This window comes from Pipistrellus kuhlii, unplaced genomic scaffold (assembly GCF_014108245.1).
Source record: "Pipistrellus kuhlii isolate mPipKuh1 unplaced genomic scaffold, mPipKuh1.p scaffold_m20_p_1, whole genome shotgun sequence".
NCBI lineage: Eukaryota > Metazoa > Chordata > Mammalia > Chiroptera > Vespertilionidae > Pipistrellus > Pipistrellus kuhlii.
In genome coordinates this window covers 24,401,181-24,422,438 of record NW_023425404.1, presented here as the reverse complement: position 1 = coordinate 24,422,438, position 21,258 = coordinate 24,401,181, and the positions used below count along the sequence as shown (strand labels likewise).

At 41.2% G+C, this 21,258-nt stretch overlaps 1 protein-coding gene across 1 annotated transcript in view; it reads right to left on the bottom strand.

Moving 5' to 3' along the window:
• Nucleotides 1-994: 994 nt before the first annotated feature.
• The window catches only part of SLC35F4 (solute carrier family 35 member F4), a 162,034-nt gene continuing 141,770 nt past the window's right edge, over nt 995-21,258 (bottom strand). The window contains exons 3-8 of the mRNA XM_036435367.2: nt 20,931-21,228; nt 16,212-16,431; nt 8,840-8,965; nt 6,301-6,493; nt 3,629-3,718; nt 995-1,437 (exon numbers count right to left, since the gene is read on the bottom strand). Of these exons, the coding sequence (XP_036291260.1) occupies nt 1,196-1,437; nt 3,629-3,718; nt 6,301-6,493; nt 8,840-8,965; nt 16,212-16,431; nt 20,931-21,228 (1,169 nt within the window). The 3' untranslated portion in view covers nt 995-1,195. The remainder of the gene's footprint in view (nt 1,438-3,628; nt 3,719-6,300; nt 6,494-8,839; nt 8,966-16,211; nt 16,432-20,930; nt 21,229-21,258) is intronic.

Here is a 21,258-nt window from a genome sequence, read left to right as displayed (position 1 = left end):
TTAACTGTATTCTGGAATCTAAAGTGAACAGTGAGGCATCCAAGCACAGAAGGCGTTTGGATAGTCTAATCTGAGGCTCTGGGCTGGAGATAAAGATTCTTAAGCCGCAGCCACCCCCTGAATGACATTTGATGCATGAAAGCATATGAGGTCCCCAAGTGAAAATGTGGAGTGAGATGCTAAGAAGGGCAATGATGAGATCAGACTAGAAAGAGGAGCCCAGAGAAGCAGCCAGTGAGAGAGGAAGAGAAATAGGCGATGATAGTGGGATCGAGAAGAAGAAACTATTTCAGGAAGAAAGGAATGGTCATTGTGTCAAATGCTGCAGAGAGGACAATAAAGTGGGGGTTGAATGGTGTCAATATGGTTTGTTCAAGAGAGAGGCCATTCATTGGTGACTTTGGGAAGTGAACTTTCTAGAGAGTGATAGGAGCAGGTGGGTTGAAGAGTGAATGGGAGTTGAAGAAGTGACAGCAACTATAAATGACTCTCAAAAACTTGGTGGTGAAGGACTTTTGAGATGTTTGGTAACAGATGCCCTCTCTAGCACCACTGTGCCATTTTTAGATGTGTACCTCCTATTAGAGGTATTTGTAACCTCTCTTGTGCTCTGTACTACTGCAGGCATGTTGAAAGTACAGATGGGGTCTTCTACATCCTCACCTCTTCTTAGTTCCTAATGTAGGTCTTACATGTAGAAAGAAGGTGCTCTGTTGATATGTTTATTTACGAGTACTTTCCAGCTTTCAAATTCAACACTCTTATAGGACTTAAATATATATAAAGTGTGTGTTTTCATGTGTTTGCCTCTTATGCAACTTCCTCTGAATTAAAAAAGTCTCAATTCCAGGTGGGAAAAAGTTAATGATACATATCCATAAAAGTTTAATAGAATGGCATGTTTTCAGAAAGCTTTGTGAATTAGGGAAAAATCCCCCCCCCTTCCCCCAAAAAACACAAAACACACACACAGAAGAAATAGAACAAGGATGAATATGTTTTAATAAAAAATTTTATTATGATTATTTACACTTTCTTGATAAGCATATAAATGTAAACTTTTATTGTTGGCTTTATTTCACAGATGACTTATCCAAATTCAGAGTTAATACCATCACATGAGTATACAGGTAGTAAGAAAATTTTATTATATTCACAGAATATACAGACACGTGCATTTAGAACGTGTCCCTCCTTAAGCCAGCGGTATAGATACTGCCCCATTGGCCCTGCTTCTGCTCCGCAGGTGGACACTGGATTCTGCGATGTCCTCCACAGGCTCCTCACTCTTCTTCTCCTTCAGGCTATTGATGAATCGCAGGGTGATTTCATCCCACTCCTCTGGCAAGAGCATCAGCAGAAACCCAATGCAGATGATGATGGTGGCAGCCAGGCGCACGACATTGAAGATCACCTCCTGCTTCAGGAGATCCACAGCTAAGTAAGAAATACCAAGTCAGTCACTATCTACAGCTCTTTCTAAGCTTTATTATTATTATTATTATTATTATTATTAATTTTTAAAGAAAAGACCAAAGTTGGTGCTATTTCTAGAGATTTCCAAAGGTCTTCCTTGTTCTTTCAAGCTCATCTTTTCTTTTTTTATACCATCATCTGTAGTGTTTCCTTCTTTTGCTCTGCATTCCTTATCTCTAAATGATACTTATCCTTCAAGGCCTCTACGATCTGATTTTATTACCTCTGTCTGCAGTTTTACGTCTTAGCATATTTCCTCTGTGTCCCTTCATGCTTCTCCAGTTTCATCGGCCCACTGAAGATTTTTCAAATGAGCCAAGGCTGTTAATGTCTAGGTCTTTTGCACATGCTGTTCTTTTACAAATTTTCAATTGAGGTAAAGTTCATGTAACATAAAATTGACCATTTTAAAGTGAATTTAGTGGCATTCAGTGCATGCATCATGTTGTACAATCATCACCTCTACCTGCTTCCAAAGCATCTCCATCATTTTGAAATAAAACCTTGTATTCATTAAGCAGCCCCCTAGTCCCAGCCCCCAGCCTCTGGCAGCCACCAATCTACTGTTGGTTTCTATGGCTTTACCTATTTGGGATATTTCATATAAATGGAGTCATGGTCTATGTGATCTTTTGTGTCTGGCTTCTTTCACTTAGCATGATGTTTCCGAGGTTTATCCATGTTGCATCATGTATTCATACGTTCTCTCTTTTAATGGCTGAATGATATCTCATTGTATGTATCATGATTTGTTTATCCATTCACTTGTTGATGGACATTTGGGTGTTTCCATATTGGACCATTGTGAATAATGCTGCTATTTACATTTGTATACAATGATATTTTTGAGTCCCAGTTTTCAATTTGGGGGGTATGTACCATAGTGGAATTGTTGGTCATGCAAATGCTATTCTTTTTCCATGGAATGCCCTTCCCTCCTCATATCCACTTCATCCAGCTAATGTCCGTGTGCCCGCCCCCCCCCCCCCCCCAATAGATCTCCCGGTTTAGGTTTTTTTTGCAGGAAGTCTTCTTGGTTGCCCCTCCCATCAGAGAATTCAATACATACCTCTGTCAAAGCAATACTCTCTACATTGTATTTACTCAATAACTCTTGTCTCCTTCTGTTAATGCATAGTCTGAAATCAGGGACTATGCCTTATTCAGAATGTATGACCAGTGTTATCAGAGTTGCTGGCTATACTACATGCTCTGAAATCATTTATTGAATAAATGAACACATGGATGAATGAATAAACTTTTTTGACAGCTCCTCTCCTACTTAGTATTCCTTTCCTCTGACTATCTTATAGTCCTTGGAGTCTATTACATAATTTGACATTCAATCATAAATTACTTTGTAGAGTTCTAAGTTATTTTATGCATGGTGTTATTATTTTCCAAATGCAGGCATACGCTTCTTAAGGGAACAATATTATCATTTTCCTGTTTCTTCTATAATCCTGATCACATAGTAAGTGCTCAAAAAACATTTTTTTTTGTTGTTGTCCTAAGGGACAATAAATAAATAAATAAATAAATGGCCACCCAAGGCTTGGAATCCTAGAATTTTAAAGTTAGAAGGACTGTAGAGTCATCCAGATAACCTACTTCCAATACTTGTTCCACTGAAAGATTTCATTAGAAATATTATCCTGGAAAAATAGCTTCTCTTTTCCCTGAAGAGAATCAAATTGCTTTTTCCTATATCTATGCAAGAGAGCCATCTGCTGTGCCCCCGGGGGAAGCTTCCCCAGCTCCCCATGGGTAGTCTGATTGGAGCTAACACCCTGTGCATTTCCTACACTTTCATTAGTGGCATTTACTTGAGAGTCCTATGCTGGGATGCCTTTTGTTTTCATAGAATTTCCTCTAAAAATACCACAAAATTAGGTTGTCAGGGAGATTACCTGCAACTCAAACGATGCATTTGGAATTTAACTCTAAAAGCACAACCAAGTAAAGACAGTGTTTGTAGCTGCAAATTTTAAATCTGTTGCCTAGCTATTCTATTGTCTGCCACCTTCGTGATATTTAAAAACATCTTCCCAGGCAAGGGACATAATTCACAATTGGTCCAAGAAACAACGCAGGGTGTAAAACAAACACAAGCAGGAAGACTTACTGTGCTCATGCCAAATCGTACCAGTACCTGCATTTCCAGGAACGCTGAGCAGTGTCCCAATGGAGATTAGGATCGGGTATGTCAGCACCACGCCAACATTCACCAGGATGTTGAAGACTGTAAAAGAGAGGAGGCTATTGAGAATATTGAAGGATAAAGGAGAGTTGATATGCTGGGTGCTTTCCTTCTTAACATAAAAGAATCAATGCCAATGTTAAACATGCCTTTTACGCTGTCTGCACCTTTGGTCAATTAATCCTCTGATTTTGGAGGTAGATACATGGGTATCTCACCAGAAATAGTCTTATTCTTTTCTCCTCCTCTGTCACTCTGGTTGCCTGACCTCTTGCCAATTGGCTGACCAACGGTGTATGGAGCAAATGCAAAGAGGTGAAATGATCAATCCACTGTGCTGTCACACTGCACCCAGTGGAGTGTGAAGACCTTGCTGAGTGGGGGAGGACCACAGTGTCCAGCCGCACAGGTGGTACTCTTGCTCAGGAGCCTGTCCAGGGGTATACGCTGGAGGAAGGCTACTTTGCAGCAAGCTGGAGATCATGTGCACACAGATGGGGCCACAAGTCAGTGAAATTTCGATTGTTCCCAGTTAGATTGGTTTTGGCCAGGAAATCATCTAGGTACTTTTCATTAGGATGTTTCATCTTAAGGAAACACTCCTATTGATTTCTACTTAAATCAGCAGGGGTTATGACAGGTCATCACCGCATATTTTTGGCCTTCAAAAGTAGAATTCCAAGGACCAACGATTGGTATCTGATTATTCTCTTGTTGCATTTCCTGTCTTGCTTAAGATCTTCCCTTAGGGGCCTGGGCCAGAGTAGAAAAAGAAGACTCAGTGCCTATGGGAGAAGCAAATAAGGGCATTTTCTTCTTCTTCTAAGAACTGCAGTGCTGCTTCAGATTATACTTCAGGGGATGAGGGGATGTCAAGTGAGGGTTGGTAGATGTCCTGCAGGCCAAGTCTTGTGGGCAAATGTGGAGTGGGCAGAAGGGGCTGCCTTAGGTGGTCTGAGGAGAGGAGCAGAATGAAAACAATTCGATTCTGAGTAAAGGGCCTGAGTCGTGGGGGTGGGGGTGGATGTGTTCGATTGCTTGGCCAGAGAAGAGCAGGCTTGCTATTTTTCAGGTTCCTCTCATATCAACCTATAGCAGGAGCACAGCCTGAAAGTGGGAGCCCCTAGTTGTTTCCAATTCCCACACTCACACAGGGAATTGGGAGAAAGAATATTACTAAAAAGAGTCTAGGTGTTTTGTGTTTGTTTTTTTTTATCATTGACTCAGGGACAGCCTACTTGGCTGAGCCACCAAGCCCAGTTCTGTCTTCTTGCCCTGCTTTGTGAGGGTTTGCTAGCTCAAATTCATTCTCTATACTAGGGGTGTCGAACTCAATCAGAGAAGGGGCCAAAATCTAAAATCCAGCCTAAATCGCGGGCCGAATGGTTTACTGAACAGTCATAAACTGTCATTGTGATGGAAACGCAGCGGAGTGCAGTGATGACAGCGCGGTGCGGGCCACATTGCAAGGCCTGGTGGGACGGATTTGGCCCGCTGGCCGTGTGTTTGACACATGTGCTCTATACTCAGCTAGAGTGGGCTGTGTCAGCTGCAGGTGTGAGGCTGTCATCTCCCTGCTGAGAGGTTAGTAAATGGATTTTAAATTCAACCTGTTCCATGAGGCTTCCCAGGTCCTCCATAGCCCACTTCCCTCCTAAATGTCTTCTTTTTCCTTCCTTCTTTCTCTCCTTCCTTCCTTCCTTCCCTCCTTCCTTCCCTCCCTTCCTCCTTCCTTCCTTCCTTCCTTCTTTCTTTCCTTCCTTCCTTCCTTCCTTCCTTCCTTCCTTCCTTCCTTCCTTCCTTCCTTCCTTCCTTTCCTACCTGATTCCTTCCTTTCTTTCCCTCCCTCCTTCTTTCCCTCCCTCCCTCCTTCCTTCTTTCCTTCCTTCCTTCCTTCCTTCCTTCCTTCCTTCCTTCCTTCCTTCCTTCCTTCCTTCCTTCCTTCCTCCTCCCTCCCTCCCTCCCTCCCTCCCTCTCTCCTTCCTTCCTTCCTTCCTTCCTTCCTTCCTTCCTTCCTTCCTTCCTCCTCCCTCCCTCCCTCCCTCCCTCCCTCCCTCCCTCCCTCCCTCCCTCCCTCCTTCCTTCCTTCCTTCCTTCCTTTCTTCCTTCCTTCTTTCCTTCCTTCTTTCCCTCCCTCCTTTCTTCCTTCCCTCCTACCTTTCTTTCTCCCCATTCCGCCTGCAGTGGGTGCTCCAGACATTTTGAACCACTTTGAGTTCCTTGAATGAGAATGTCCCCCTTTCCCTTTGCCGGACACACCGTGGCACACTTGGAACCCAGTAACATCACACAGTGCACTGTGAAGCATGATGAGGCTGCTTGAAGACCTGTGGTGATCAGAGTGGCTGGGCCTCGGACTCACAGCATAACCCATGGGAAGCACACCAGTTGGAGAGCTCAGATCTAATCAAGCAATAACCCACATAGAACCTCGGGCTGGGTACCACCTGTGCAGCTGGACACTGTGGTCCTCCCCCAACATTCAATAACAAGAACCAACCCTAGTTACATTTGGGAAAGAGAGGACAGAGGCACTCAAGGGAATAATCTAATATGATAACTTAACTATCCAAGGAGAGGTCGAGTGACTTAGGGAATGGAAGGCAAAGCCTGGGGTCACTTACCCAGCCACATCCCTGCCATCCCACAGAGACAGCCCCAGGGCAGAGCTGCGAAGGAGGACCAGTGCTCCACCTTGGTGAAATACAGGATGACGGGGGTGAAGGAGATGAAGATTAAATTGAAGAAACCCAACGTGGAGACAAAGTGTGCCGCTTCGCCAAAGTTGGCACTTCCAAGAAACATCTTAAACATAACCTGGAATGGGAAGGACACTCTTAAGCCACACTGTCGGAGATCTGGCTGCATCAGAAAGGCAAGGTCTGCTCATCTGCACAGGGAGCTACCTGGCCCAGTGTTTATCCTCCATATCCTCTTACCTGCCATCTCCTTAATTCCTTATCTCAACAATGACATCTAAGGTGTTATTGAGATGAGGAATGAAAATTCTCTATAATCTTCAGAGGAAGCAGCAAAAGCCATCAAACAAATTCCTTGTGGGGTTGGAAACTGATTGGATACTGCACACTGTGTTATGCACACGATCAGTGATGTGTATAGGACGAATAATAAACAAAAGCAGAGAAACCCTGAGAAATCTTCTCGGATTGAGATGCTGTCAATTCTTCCCTTCCAGCCTGGGATTCATTTTGCTCTTATTTTGACAGATACTTGAAAACTATATTGGAGAGAGAAAGCCTGTCATTATGTGCTGAGAGAAATAATAATGATGCCTTGGATTTACAAGTACTTTTCTCTCAGAGCTTAAAATATTTTCACAAACACTGTTTATTCTCCAGATTAACAATTCTTTTTCTTTCTTTTTTTCTGGGCTCTAAATCTGTGTACAGCCAAGACCGGTTTGGCTCAGTGGATAGAGCATCAGCCTGCGGACTGAAAGGTCCTGGGTTCGAGTCCGGTCAAGGGCATGTACCTTGGTTGCGGGCACATCCCCAGTAGGGAGTGTGCAAGAGGCAGCTGATCAATGATTCTCTCTCATCAATATTTCTAACTCTCTATCCCTCTCTTTTCCTCTCTGTAAAAAAATCAATAAAATATAAATTAAATCTGTGTACAGAGAAAGATGGCCAGGAGGCATGAATAGTCAACCTAAAGTCACAAATCTGGCTGGTGGAGGAGAAAGTCGGGGGGAGGGCGCAGGCGGGAGGAGGGGAGGGGGAGCCGGACTCTAGCCCGCATTTCTTGGCTTTTTAACCCCTCTGCTTCCTTTATTAACCCTCAAACAGTGGAGAATGGAGCCGATCTTTTCTAAGGTGCACATATAATTTTGTGCATGTCAGCCAACATTATCACTTCCCTAATGAAACTAACTGGAACATGGTCAGGAGAATGCCAGATATTGCTTTTCATTTTAATCGAACTTTTTTCTTTTCTTTTCTTCCTTTTTTTTTTTTTTTTTTTTTTTTTTTTTTTTTTTTTTCCTTTTGAGAGATGCAGTCAAGAGACCTTGATCACTTGCTAGTCTTTGGTCACATCAGACACCTCAGTGGAGTCTCAGTTGGGGGCAGGTTAGACACTAATGGCGATTGAGTGAACACTTGTCAAGTTTGTCACACAGAATCAATGGGCCAAGAAATGTCAGTATGGAAATAGACTCAGTGTCCTCTGAGCTGCAGGGCTGGTGAATAATCAGAACAGGCATCCAGGAGAGTTGCAAAGGGCATTTTCTGCCTTTCAGAGAGAATTTTCTCACTGAAGCACCGAGAGAGATGAAAGTGGAATAGTCCTTTAGCTACATCCAGAAAGTTGGCTCTGAAATGTGGAGCTTCGGGGAATAACCTTTGAGGTCTGCTCTCTCAGTCCTCACTTCTGAAGTGAAGGGCAATGGCTCTGAATAGAATTTTCATTAATGACAGGCAGCTCCAGGGAAGAAAGAGTGGTGAGGACTTAGCGTAGACCCAGAGTATCCTTCAGAGAGGAAAAGAGACTTTTCATTTTACTAATAGCATGAGCTTCTGTGCCACAGAGTTGATATGTAGCAAAAGGTGACCTCTCAAATGACAGTTAATTATTTTTAACACTTCAATTGGAGTTAAAATAACGGCCACCCAATTAAAGAAACACAAAGAGAAGAGAGGTCTTTCTCAACCCCTCCGCAACTAGTTGATGATTTGGGAGGGGTGAAGCCATGGAGCAAGGGCTTTGGAGTTGGCAGTCCAAGTTTTAACCTTGGCTCTATCGTTTCCTGGTTGTATGACCTTGGGCAAGTTACTTAATGTTTCAAAGCCTTCGTTTTCTCATCTGTCATGCAAACAAGATTAACACACCAAATGCAAAGAAATAACATTTTTGATGACTCCATATTCCGCAGCAAGCAATTGAGTACTTCATGGAAGTTGCTAAATGCTTCCTCCAACCTAGTTCTGTCTTTGAAATCGGGGAGAAGCACCTGTGTCTCATAGGGTGCATTAATACAGGTGAAATTTTCTGGCAAGTGTCCAGCATTAGCAAGGACGCAGTAAGGGGTTTTTATCATGAAACCATCTTTATTTTTTTCTAGTCAAGATTTTCTTTGTCCTTCCTTACTTTATTAAGTCTAAGCTACAAATCACAATCGACTACATAAGACAGTGCACAACGTACCTTATACAATGCAGATGTGGAGGCTGAGCCCACTGCAAACGCCACTCCTATGATCGAGTCAGCATGGAAATTATCTGCATACGCCATCATGACAATGCCCGTGATTGCCATTATTGTGGCAACTATCTGTCGAATACGATGCAAATAAATTAAAAACCAACAACTGGTAACTCTATATCCCTGAGCAAGCAATTGAGCAAGCAATTGAAGACTTCATGAAAGCTGCTAAATTGCTTTCTGAAACCCAATTACCTGTGTACATCTGTGTTCAATTGTAGAAGGGTCAGTATTAACAAGAAATCGGTATACTCTTGAGACACCCAGGCAGAGAATATAAAAGCTGCTCACATTCAAATCAAGGACTAATAATCTTAATGTAATTTTTTAGTTCAACTTCCTAGAGATTTATATTCATATTGGTGAAATAATGTCAATAGGAAATCGGTTCTCTGCCTTTTCATGTATACTGTTTTCCTTTTCTTCAAATATTTCAGCGTACATTTTAATCAGCCCCTTGGATCAATGCATGCTTCTGACTACCTCCACATAATGAGGATTTGATTAGGGAGATATATTGATGCAGCTAAGAGGCAACATATAGAGCAAGGGGAAAACAGAAGTGAGTAATTTCATAATAGTTTATAAGGAGCAAGCTTGCACTGTCACTTGGAATATCAAATGGAGGCCAGTTCTTCCTCTTGTTTTCATGTAAATTAAACCACAGAATGATACTTTTAGTTAATTATTCTAGAGCGTTAATTGCATAAAGTGAAATATTCAAAATATGTTTGCAATCATAATGCTTTACTATAAATTGATATGATGCTCGGTATATTTAAAAACAGGAGTCCTCTGAAACTGGTTTGGCTCTGTGGATAGAGCGTTGGCCTGTGGACTGAAAGGTCCCAGGTTCAATTCCGGTCAAGGGCATGTACCTTGGTTGCGGGCACATCTCCGGTAAGGGGTGTGCAGGAGGCAGCTGCTCAATGTTTCTCTCTCATTGATGTTTCTAGCTCTCTATCCCTTTCCCTTCCTCTCTGTAAAAAATCAATAAAATATATTTAAAAAAAAATAAAACAAGAGTCCACCCCTTTGTGAAATGCTGGTTTGCACTTGTTTCTTTTATTATCTTGAACTTGAGCAACTCAGGCATTTCAAAGGTTGTCTCACCAACTTTAAAACCAAGATGTAACCTTGTCAGAAATTTAAGCACATGTGACAATTAATTTTGTCAAGCTTCAGTTTTGAGTATTCACAAGTAAATCAATTTCTCTGTGGATAGCTTTTTCACATGTGATTAATGTTTGGTTTTTTGCCCCTTTGAACATTATTAGTGAATTCTTTATTACAATAAATGTAGATCTTTAACACATATCTGCAGGCTTGCTCAAGGCCAGCGCAATGTATGTTCATGATGACACATATAATTTAGATGCTGCTGAATTCTTTTGTTAATGACCACCAAGAGCAAGTGCACAGTGGGTTTCAGAGCCATATCCATACTAAAGGGCCCTTTATGGAAAACAGCAGGAGAACTTGAGAACAGACGCCACTGTGTCAGCAATGAAAAACTGCCTTCATAAAGTGTTATCCGGGAGGCTGCTTGATGGGAGGTGTTTCTCTTGCTGAGTGAATATCATATTCTCTGAAGCTTCCAGGCATGTGTTCTAGTTAGACCATGCCTCCAACTATAGGGAATAGAATTTAATACACACACCAGGAGGTGTCAGGGAAATTTTCTAATCATGGAGCCATAGACTCATAAATAAACATGAGAAGGGGGGTATCTAGACCTGGAGATTCAGTGAGGGCTATCATTTTCTTCATTTTGCGGATTTACAGTTCAGCCAGGGATTTGAGACATTTCTTTGGGCAGTCTGATTTCAGAGACTGAAAAAGCTCTTTAGACGCTGGCGTTTTCTGATTTGTTTTGTGTTTTAATGAGTTAAAGTGTTTAGGTGCACACATAGATCTCCGCCGTAAGACTGAACTTGTAGGATAATAAATTTGAATAGATATTTGTAGGGTTTTTTGGTTTGATTTTTGGTCTAGCATTAGTTGTATTTCCTGGTCAAATAAACAAAATGGGGTTAAAAGAACACAGTGCTAATCTTAATGAACTTTAACATGATATGTTGTTTCATATTTAAAATTACTAAAAGAAGTCTATCATATACTACTATAATTCTGGGTTTAGGGAATTATGAAAACAACCAGCCCAAACAAACAAATAGCACAAAATAAAATCACTGTCTAGAAAGGGATGAAAACAATACTGTTATCCCCAGGATCTGGGCCTAGTTGGGCACTGTTCTTTTACTGAGTCATCCATTAGTAAAAATTTATAGGCATAATATTACTATTATAAATTTTCCTCAAGGTAGGAATTAGATGTGGACATAGATTACATAATCTTTAGAGAAATTCAATGTTAGAACCAAGGTGAGCTTCTTGAAAACCTCCATTACATTTTATATTCAAGTGCTTGTGAAGATATTAAGCTGGACTACTTAAATTGACATATCAATTACAGCAGTGTCTCTTCCAATTGCCTTCATGGTGAGAAGCATTTTTCACTTCAGGAGGTCAGACAACACTGTTAGTTAAGTTCTAAAAACATGAAAATCTGAATATTTGAGATGTTAGAAAAATTCTCTCTGCTATGAACAGCCATTTATAGATTAATCATTTATAGGCTATATAGGTTTCCTGGGGAGAAAGATAAGTTAACTTATTTTCCACATTTTAATTTAAATTCCACAGCTATCAGATAGAATAAGTTCTCTATGGCCACGTTTTAAAAATTTTCCTATCTACACAGTTGGAACTAAGGGAAGGGATCCCATCTAATCTAGGAACTGCAGGAGTGTATTAGGTGGAAGTCCCTTTTGGAGCATTGTTCAGATGGTCCCAGAGTGGCACTGCTTGGCTCCATGGGTTCAACTCTTCAAACTTCCAGAGAACAAATAACACAAGCACCGATATGAGTCACATGAATTTTCAGAATTAATCAGTCATTAAGGAAGGATTAATAGTTTGTTCTCAACAGAAAAACACAGACGACTCTTATTGGGCTCAGGACACTAGAAACATGCCTGCAGGAAACCGGTGCCTTAAATACTGTGTCAACAGTGCTCATATGTGCACAGCCACATGGTGAAACCGAGCACTTGTGTGTGCACATGAAGGACTCCTGTGCTGAACTCGCACCTTGGCTCCACAGACACTTGGTTCTCACAGCCTATTCCAATTCCAGCCCATCACCAACCAGAGGGGTCTAACTAAGGCAGAAATCCCACCACTACCATCACCTGAATCTGTCTGGCGTGAGAAGGTTACTAACCAATGACCAAAAAACTGACAATGCCTCATTCTTAACTTTCTTTGCCCTCTTACATCATGCTGAGTCCACTATCCCAGCAGGCCATGAGAGCACCGTCACCTCTGAAGATGGTTACCTTCCTTTGCAGGTTCAAACCCCTCTGAGAGCCTCCGCATCAACTTGCAGGGCCAATTGGAGGGACCATGAGTTTGTTGGAGCCTGTTCCTGAACCCCAAGAAGGCCTGAAGGTTCACATTTGGTGATTTTACTGTGCTGTAGACCACCCATGACCCTTCATGAAAGCTAGCTTCTTCCACCTCTTAAAGAATTCATTTGTACAGACAAAGGCTAAAGAAGCATCTGGCTTTTTTTGTTTTCTGTATGGTCTCCTCCCCCTTCCCTCTGCACTTTTGGCTCAGGCCCTCAAAAATGACAAGGGTGGACCCTTTTTCTGAATCTTCATGAGGATTTCCAGCCTCATTACTATTCATTGTGTTTCCCCTTGACAAATGGTTTCTGGAATTATTATTTACATAACAATGTCAGCCCTTCTAGGGTTCAGGGTACTGAGATGAACCTTTAATTGCTTCTATTTCTATTTGTAACCCCATCATCTTTCCTTAATTTGCCTTGTGGTCAGCTGTTCCTGAAGCCGGGTGGAGCATGGGGAGGCCCAAGCCCACAGCAGCCTCTAAAGTGAAAGGCCTCAGAGCTGCCCTGCCAGCAGGGCTGTGCTCAAGTTCAAGACTAAAGGTCAGCAGCTGAAGGTGAGATGCACATTCATGGCTTGGCCAGTGAGACCTGCTCCAATGATCATGCTATTTTCTCTGAATATTTAGATAGAGTATTTTCAAGAAACCATGTCTATACGAAATCATAAAACATATTTACATGTTACATTTAGATTCCACAAAAAGAACCATCTGTTTTATTCAGTTCCAATGCAATTGGTCAGGATTTGAAGTGAAGTGAGAGAAGTGAAAGAGGTGGGAAGTCCAGTGTGTATGACAGGTGGAGGGTGGATCCCTAGAATGGGTCAGACCCAAGGGGTGCAGAGCCTCCAACCAAGATTCCCACTCCCTACTCCCTGCCACGCATGCACATCTATTTTTATATGAATGAAACCCATCTAAAAATAATCTCAATGAGACCAAGATGGAAATCAGGAAAAGAAATGCCAGATGGAGAGACTAAATAGTGTGTGTGTGTGTGTGTGTGTGTGTGTGTGTGTGTGTGTGTGATGGAGGGGGAGTGGGGGAGTGGGATTGGTGTATAGAGTGGATCTATTGACTACACCTTGATGAAGGGGTTATGGATTCCTTCTGGACATAAATCAGAGCCTCCACACTTCCTATATTCATAAATCATTCTTCCCCCAAGAGGGGGTTGAAAAGGATTAGTCTCATTGTCCATCCTCAACTGCCTCCTTGAGGAACCATCAAAGGCTCTGGATAGAGTATTCTGCACTAACCTGAAGGAACAGCGACTGCATAAATGTCAACCAAAGACAAGATGGAAACAAAAGGTTTTCTTGAATCTTATCTAAATGCATGATATTGGCACAAATCAGCAGCAGCTCAGCTTCAGTGTCCTGATTTAGAGCGCTCTGGAGCCCAATTTGAATTCAGAGAAGTGCAGTTTAAGCAATGAGAGATTCACTCTAACTGGCATACTCCAGTTGGTGCTTGGTGTATGTAGGAAAGTCTCCAAAAGAGTCACAGTTTGGGAAGTTAACCGTATAGCAACCCAATTACAGCTAGAAAATATGTGGGTGCCAAGATGAATTCACATCACAATTCAAAGTGATATGAATTCATCTCCTAAATCTGCTAAAAAGCAAAACAAAAAAAACCAAAACCCTGGGGTCTACTGAACCATTTACCACCCATCAGTTTTCTTCATATGTTCAAAGAAATTTTAAAAAATAAAAGAAAAAAAATCAATAATATGAAAAATAAGGGAAGGGCAAGATCTGAAAGAAAATATTTTAACTTTCTAGTGTGACATGTACTTTTAATTGGAGGGAAATAGACATCAGAGACAGAGAAGAAAAACCAACTCAGTGGCTGATTTTCTTTAAGGAAAACCCGTTTTTGGGGGGAAGGGGGAAAGCCCTTTTTTTTATTAAGGTGGTTTCTCTGCCTCTCATGGATTGAAGAATGCTAGCTACCCAAGGCAAGATCCCAGAGATGGGAAAACACCCATTTTCAACAAAGCTCCAAGAACTGGATTTTCATCAACATCTTTGCAATTAAAAAAAAAAAAAAAGATCTTTTAAAGAACTAGACTAATTCCCATGGGGTGATCACATATCAGCTGTAAGCAACTATTCATGAGTTTCCTAACACACCGGAGTTTACCAGAAAATTGGTTGAAATGATTTCATAACAGAAAACTAAATGTATAACAGATTACTTTTTTTTTTTTATCTATAAGTCAATCAATAGTCTAAAGAAACAAACTAGTAAATTGTTCATATTACAAAATTAGTTTTTCTGTGAGCATTGATAATTCTGGCCAACCGTTGCTCCAGATAAAACCATCTTTACTGATACTGTAACGTAAGGCATCCTTCATTCTGTTCACGGTGTTATTTGACATAAAAAATAGGCCATATATTTAATCTTAAGTGGAATCATTCTTGAGGTTAAGCAAATGGAATTATAATCCAAAAAATGACTTGTTTCTAAACTACCGAAGCCTCAAGAACCAGTCAGAAATATTAATTTTAATCTGATGACCCTTTAACTTCTACTTAGAAAAAGAGAAGTGCAAGTGAGGTGGCACTTACAGACTGGGCTTAGATTATTTGTGGACAGGGCCACTAAAAGCTGTGTTTATGCTGTCAGTATTTTGTTTGCCCTCCTTTAATTTCTCAAATGACCTAATTATGCATGTTCTCAATATGTCTCAGGAGAAAAAGAATTGCTGAGACTGTCAAAAGGCAAAATGCTGAATGCGTTCTGGTGGTTCTCCTATTCCCTGGCCTGATTCAGGGCATCATTAAAATTACACCTTGACAATCTTCTGAAACATGGTTTATACCCTTCCCAATGCCTGTCATTTAACAAGAAAAGTATCTGTCTTCTACCAGTATGCCTGACACTAATGCTTACCATTTTGCCATCTCTGATGTCTTACTTTATGTATATATTTATAACAATTGCTTATGGACTCCTCAACATTTTTTCTATCAGGTCTTATTACTTACAGATGCTATTTATTTTCCTGAGGCTACTGTAACAAATTGCCACAAATTTGGTGACTAAAACCAACAGAAATATATTCTATCCCAGTTCCGGAGGTGAGAAGTTTAAATCCAGCAGAGCTAGGCTCCCAGGGGCTCCTCTAGGAGAGAATACATTCCTTGTTTCTTTCAGGTTCTGGTGGCTGCCCCGGTTTTCCTGGGCTCGTGGCCACATCACTCCAAAATCTGTCTCTGTGGTCACATTGTCTCTTCCTCTTCTGCGTGTCTCTTCCGTATGCATCTCTTATAAGGGTTATTGTTGGATTTAGGGGCCACTCAGATGACCCAGGATAATGTCCTCTTTGCAAGATCTTTAATTATGTCTGCAAAGACCATTTTTTCCCAAGTAAGGGGACTTTAACTACTGTTTGTTTATCTTGCCTACTTATACTAATATTAATTAACCCTATATCTGGGGGAGAGAAACATGAGGGCGTTATCCCAACATATGCGGATTGAAAAAAAAACAAATCCTAATCTTCACTGTGGCTAATTTGCTCAGACCTTCTTTCCTGAGAACAGAAGGAGTTGATCCCACCATTAATTCTTAAAATAATAAATAAAAAGCTTATTTTCCATGTTTTAGTGCCTCCTGTTGACATCAGCTGACTGCCCAATGGAAACCTCTTTATCCTTTCATGATGTTGCAACTGCCTATGCATCCTAATCCATCTTCAAATACCATTTTGTACTCAGGACCAATAGGAAAGTTTTACAGAAAGTCCATGAAGCAAAGCAGCCCTCCCGATGCCAGGATTTATGACCAAGGGCGGCCTCGCGCATTGAATCAAATGTGCCATTACCCTCACTCCCATGAACCTGTCTTTCAGCACGATCCACGACAGCAAAAAGACAAAGGCTTTGTTACAACAGAACAGAGCGGAGACATCCGTGGCTGTCAGCTTCTTTAAAGCCAATAAGTACAGGTAGTTTGTCAAAGTCCATAGAATAGAAAAGGGAGCAGTCCTTTTAAGAAAGAGCTTCAACGTCAGACCATCTTCCCCAAAAATCCGACTGCATTCCCTAGGAAAGAAAAAGAGGTGAATAGTCAGGTACTACTTGTGACACATCTTGTGTTGCCTAACTCCTGGCACCCATTCCCAGGAAAGAGCCCAGAACATTCAGGATTCATTGGTCATCTGTGGAACCTACTGAACCCCGTACTGCCACCTACAGGCCACAATGGTTCAATGCAAAAGAGCCTGCATCTCTCCAGGCACAGAGCTAGGCTTCTCCTATCTAGATATGCGCTTGAGACTACTGGGGCGGCCATTTTGCTGATCCCAACAAACTCAGGGAAGCCCCGAGAAATACAGAAATGTGTGGTTGCGGGATGATTAGCCAGTGAAAAAGAGGATGTGGCAGGACCCAGATGGCTACTCCTGCGTGAACAGGATGAAACTCTCAGCCTCAATATCCTGCAAAGACACACATAGCTTGGGATTCTACCATTTCTAAGACACTATGCCTCTTTCTAATATATTCGCCCAATTGGCTAATTTATTTTTTCTCCAGCATTTTAAACCATACAAAAACAAAGAAAATAAAAACAAAACTCAACAAGATATAACTTTTCTATATTCAAACATTTGGCTATTTTGGAGGAGTCATCTGGATTCATTATACAAAAATAGTCACTTCGGTTAAAACTTTGATTTGTTTGATTTCTGACTAAATTGATTATTTAGCCCAAGAGGCAATTTTAATCAAAGTGTTCAAGCCAGTGATACAGATGATAAGCAGTAATGGAAGTGATAGAATAACTGCTTTTTTTACTATACACTGAAAACAGGCTTGCCCCTGGGAGAATTCAGCTTTATTTTTTCTCTCACTCAGTTGTTCATGAACATTCAGACATCTATTGGGCAACTATCATGTGCCAGGCATTGTATTTTCAAGAGTAATTTAAATGCTTTGTTCAAAGCAACAGGTTACTAACGTTTGCACACATATCTATATGGTTCCAGAAGGTACTAGTACTAGTTTTTCTTCTGGCTTTTTCTGAAGAGAAATAATTCTGCCTCAGAGTATTGCAAACCAAAATAATCCTTAGCTATGCTAGTCTCATGAATGAAGCAGGAGGACCTTATGGTGGGGGAAGTGACAAAGTGGTGAAGCTCTAAGCACAGAGGTGTGGCCTTTGACAGCAAGTCTCATAGAAAGTGTTGCTGAGAATGCTGGCAGTTGCAAACTAGAGATTCCAGGGAGGTTAAAAATGCAATTTGCACACATAGAAACTGCGACGTGTTTTCTTTTCATGCAGGAAATAACCAAAGAAAAGAATTTTTATAACACGAAAACATGATTTTCCAAAGGTAAACTTTGCCTTGAAAGAGACAAAACTTTAATGAAGAGACTCAGTAATCCAAAGGCATGGCCTTTGTAAAGGAAACACAAATGACATGTGTGTGTGAGTACACACAGAAAAATAGATGGCATCTCTCAAACCCCACAACCACGGAGATACTAGAATTAGAGCCACACAAAGAAAGGCAGACTTCCCACAGAACATCATGGCACACAGTTTGTATTCTGTATTTTCAAGGGATCTGCTCTGTGAGAGTTGGCCAGGGAGAGCTAGAGTTGAGAGTTATAGGTTAATCCTAACATCTACAACTACTAAATGCCTTCAGTATACATTTATGGAGAACCACAACAAACCCATTTCTGATTAAAGAATGACTTTTTTTTTTTTTTTTTTTTTTTTATCACTGGCCCTAGCCAGTGATGGTTCCTCCTTCCCAGAGCCCACCATCAGGTTGGATAGAGTGCTCTCAATCTAAGACTTTGTATACATGCAAGCAAATGTTAGATCCCTAGGGGAAGACCAGTAGGGGCACATGGACAGGGAGAGCTGCTCCACACCCCTCACCCCCCTTACACACACACACACAGAGCCTCCCCAAGCAAAGCGCTACTAAGGGAGGGCCCCCACCCTTGCCTAAAGAGACTGTTCTTTTCACCTGGCTCACCCTTTCCCCAGCTCTTGACTACCTAATAGGTCCACTCTTTCTCCCCTTTTCTCTCACTGCCAACCTTTTCTGCATTTGTCACTGCTGTTGCAGGAATTAAAAATGCTCTCCATTCAAACACCAGGTCACCCGTGTAGAACCTTCTGCTATTTAAGCATTAAGGTGCTAAGAAATGCAAAGACTCAAAAAAGAATCTATTTCTACAGAGAAACAAATAAAGTGTGTCTCTCCTTGGGATGATGGGATTAGGATTTCTAGACAAGCAGCACTGAGAGGGGAAGAAACTTGGACTGAAGCTTAGAAGGTGGGGGCACTAATTTAATCACAGCCATCATCCTTACAGCACCTGCTAGTAAATGACCCTTTTACTAGCAGGTGCTGTAAGTAAATGTCATTTCATCGGTGCCTGACATGGCCAAATAGATATTTCCCTCTAGAGACTTTTTCCTAAAGAAAACACTTGTGTTCAAACTATAGTATATTGTGTGTTTTTTCTTCTTAAATTTCAAATTCACCTGAGGCAATTGAATTCTCTTGATAGTACATAAATGGAATGATGGAAATATCAAAAACAACTTCCAAATGGACAACTGTTACCATCTAGATTTGATACTCAATTAAAATGTCTTCCCATGTTAGTGATAAGAAATATAAAACTGGAAATGCTTTCATGCCATTCAAGAGAAAAGAAGAAATGAGTGAGAGGGTCTGGCGCTGTGGGACAAATTCTGTTCCTGGTCTTACACACTAACTTCATTTCCCCCTTCTTCTGCCCAGTTACCTTCCTGGCTGATGGATCTACAGGGGAAATCAGATCAAGGATCTCAGAGTTTTCTGATAGCATTTACCTCTCATCTGAAGGTAAGCCCTGGGGAATAGTCCCTTCAAAGACAATTTCTCTGCTTGACAACAGCTCTTTGACTTGGTTTTAGAAATGATCAGCTTTACTCCACCTGCACGAACAGATGGAGGTGTCCCATCAAATCACAGATTTCGCTAAACTCAGAGTTAGCCCGACATGAGAGATGTGGTGAAGATGAAGCCTATTGCCAAAACACCTCTGCCAGCAGCAGCCTCTTGGAAATGGGTTATGTTAAATGAAACCCACTTGGCTTGCTCTGAGGCCTTCTGAGGTACTACTTCCCCTACTACACTTTTGTTGTTTGTATCAGCATGTATATCTAAACCATAGGAGCATTCCAGCAGCCACGCCAGCCATGGGTGCACACAAGTATTTTCAAATAAGGACAATTTTAGTCTGATAATCACACTCTCTGTGATCATTTATTAAATAGTATCATTAAAAAATTCCTTTTGCCCCAAGATCATGTCTATTTTGATGCAAATCAAATACAAAATATCTTTAACAATCACAAATAGCTATAAGGCTTTTACCTTCCTCTTAACCAGAACATACTTATTTTTAAAATGTTCATTTTCATCTATTATCATTGAATTTTCATAGACACACATGGGAAATGAGCTCACAGTGTGACTTTAACATTCCTAAGCAACTCCAAGCTGGTGATAGAAAATAGAAGTTGAAGATATACCCTTTCCAATTTGTGAAGTTTTTAAGAGTATAATCACCCATTATAATAGTCATTCCTTCTTTTCTTTATCCAGGCAAGAAGGAAAAGTTCTTTTGTTTCCTGCAAGGCAAACTGATAGTCATTCAGCCAAGGAGCAACAAGCTGGTATAGAGAACTGTCCCTTTCCCACTGCCATCCACTGGGGGCCTGACTACTACTTTCCCTTGGTGATCAGAGTGATTGTTCTAGAAGTTATTCCTTAGCTCTGGGCTTTTCCTTTCTGAGAATCTGTCCCTTAGCAGAGGAATTTTGACCCAAAAGCTGCCTTTGCCTTACTTGGGTACTGACTGTGTGGGACTGGACGATAGGGTCCCTGCCAACTTCCCGAGCTCCAAAGTGAGGCTGTAGAAGCCAGGCTGAGCACAGAGAAACTGCTAGAACCATGGCACTATCAAGTTCATGGCTTACAAACGAACAGACATGTGCTCCTAGTCAGCAAAGAATGGCATCTTTCAAAGTATTCCAGGGCAAAACTTCCCTTTGCATGGAATCAGGTCATTGCATTGGCTTCAGTGCCACAGTGTCCAGAACATTGAGCAAATGTTTTTGTAGCAATTCTATTATTAATATAGTGTTTTTTTCTGGGCTTGAGACACTGGGTATTCTTTTAAAACATGATTTTCAGAGATAAATAGGACTGGATAGAAATCTGGGTTCCTCTATTTATAAGTATGTGACCTTGAACAAGTCATTTAACCTTTCTGTAAAAGGTGGATGACTAAATAAGGCAAGATATACAAAGCACCAGTACAGTGCCAGGCATGTTGTAGACACACAATGTTTTGTTTGTTTTATGGGAGGAATTATCCTGTTTCCTAGTGTTCATTACCGGCCTTAGATTCTGTATCTCCACACTTCCCAAGTCAACTCAGCTCATATTCCAAAGACATGAAAACATACATATTTGCATGAAAATATTTTAGAAAACCTCCTATTGGCCATTTAACACAAAACCTACCTGAATTTTTTCATTGGCGATTGCTTTACTTGAGCAGTGGCCAGATGACCAGAATAATAGACTGGGAAAAACATAATGTTCCAGTTTGTTGAAAACCAAGTCATGAAAAATGGGCAGTAGAAGTTCTTATAAGTAATTTTTACAATCTGTGTGGTTCCGACCCAAGACGATGACACTGACAAGATGATCAAGAGTCCCCAGACAGCCTTCAGAAGCACGGATGAGCAGGACAGGCAGCGAGCCTTCATTCTGTTTTCTTGGCTGCTATTCTCAGGATTGGTCTGTGTTCCATCATCCCCTGAAAACAGGAAAGGAATCCAAATATGTG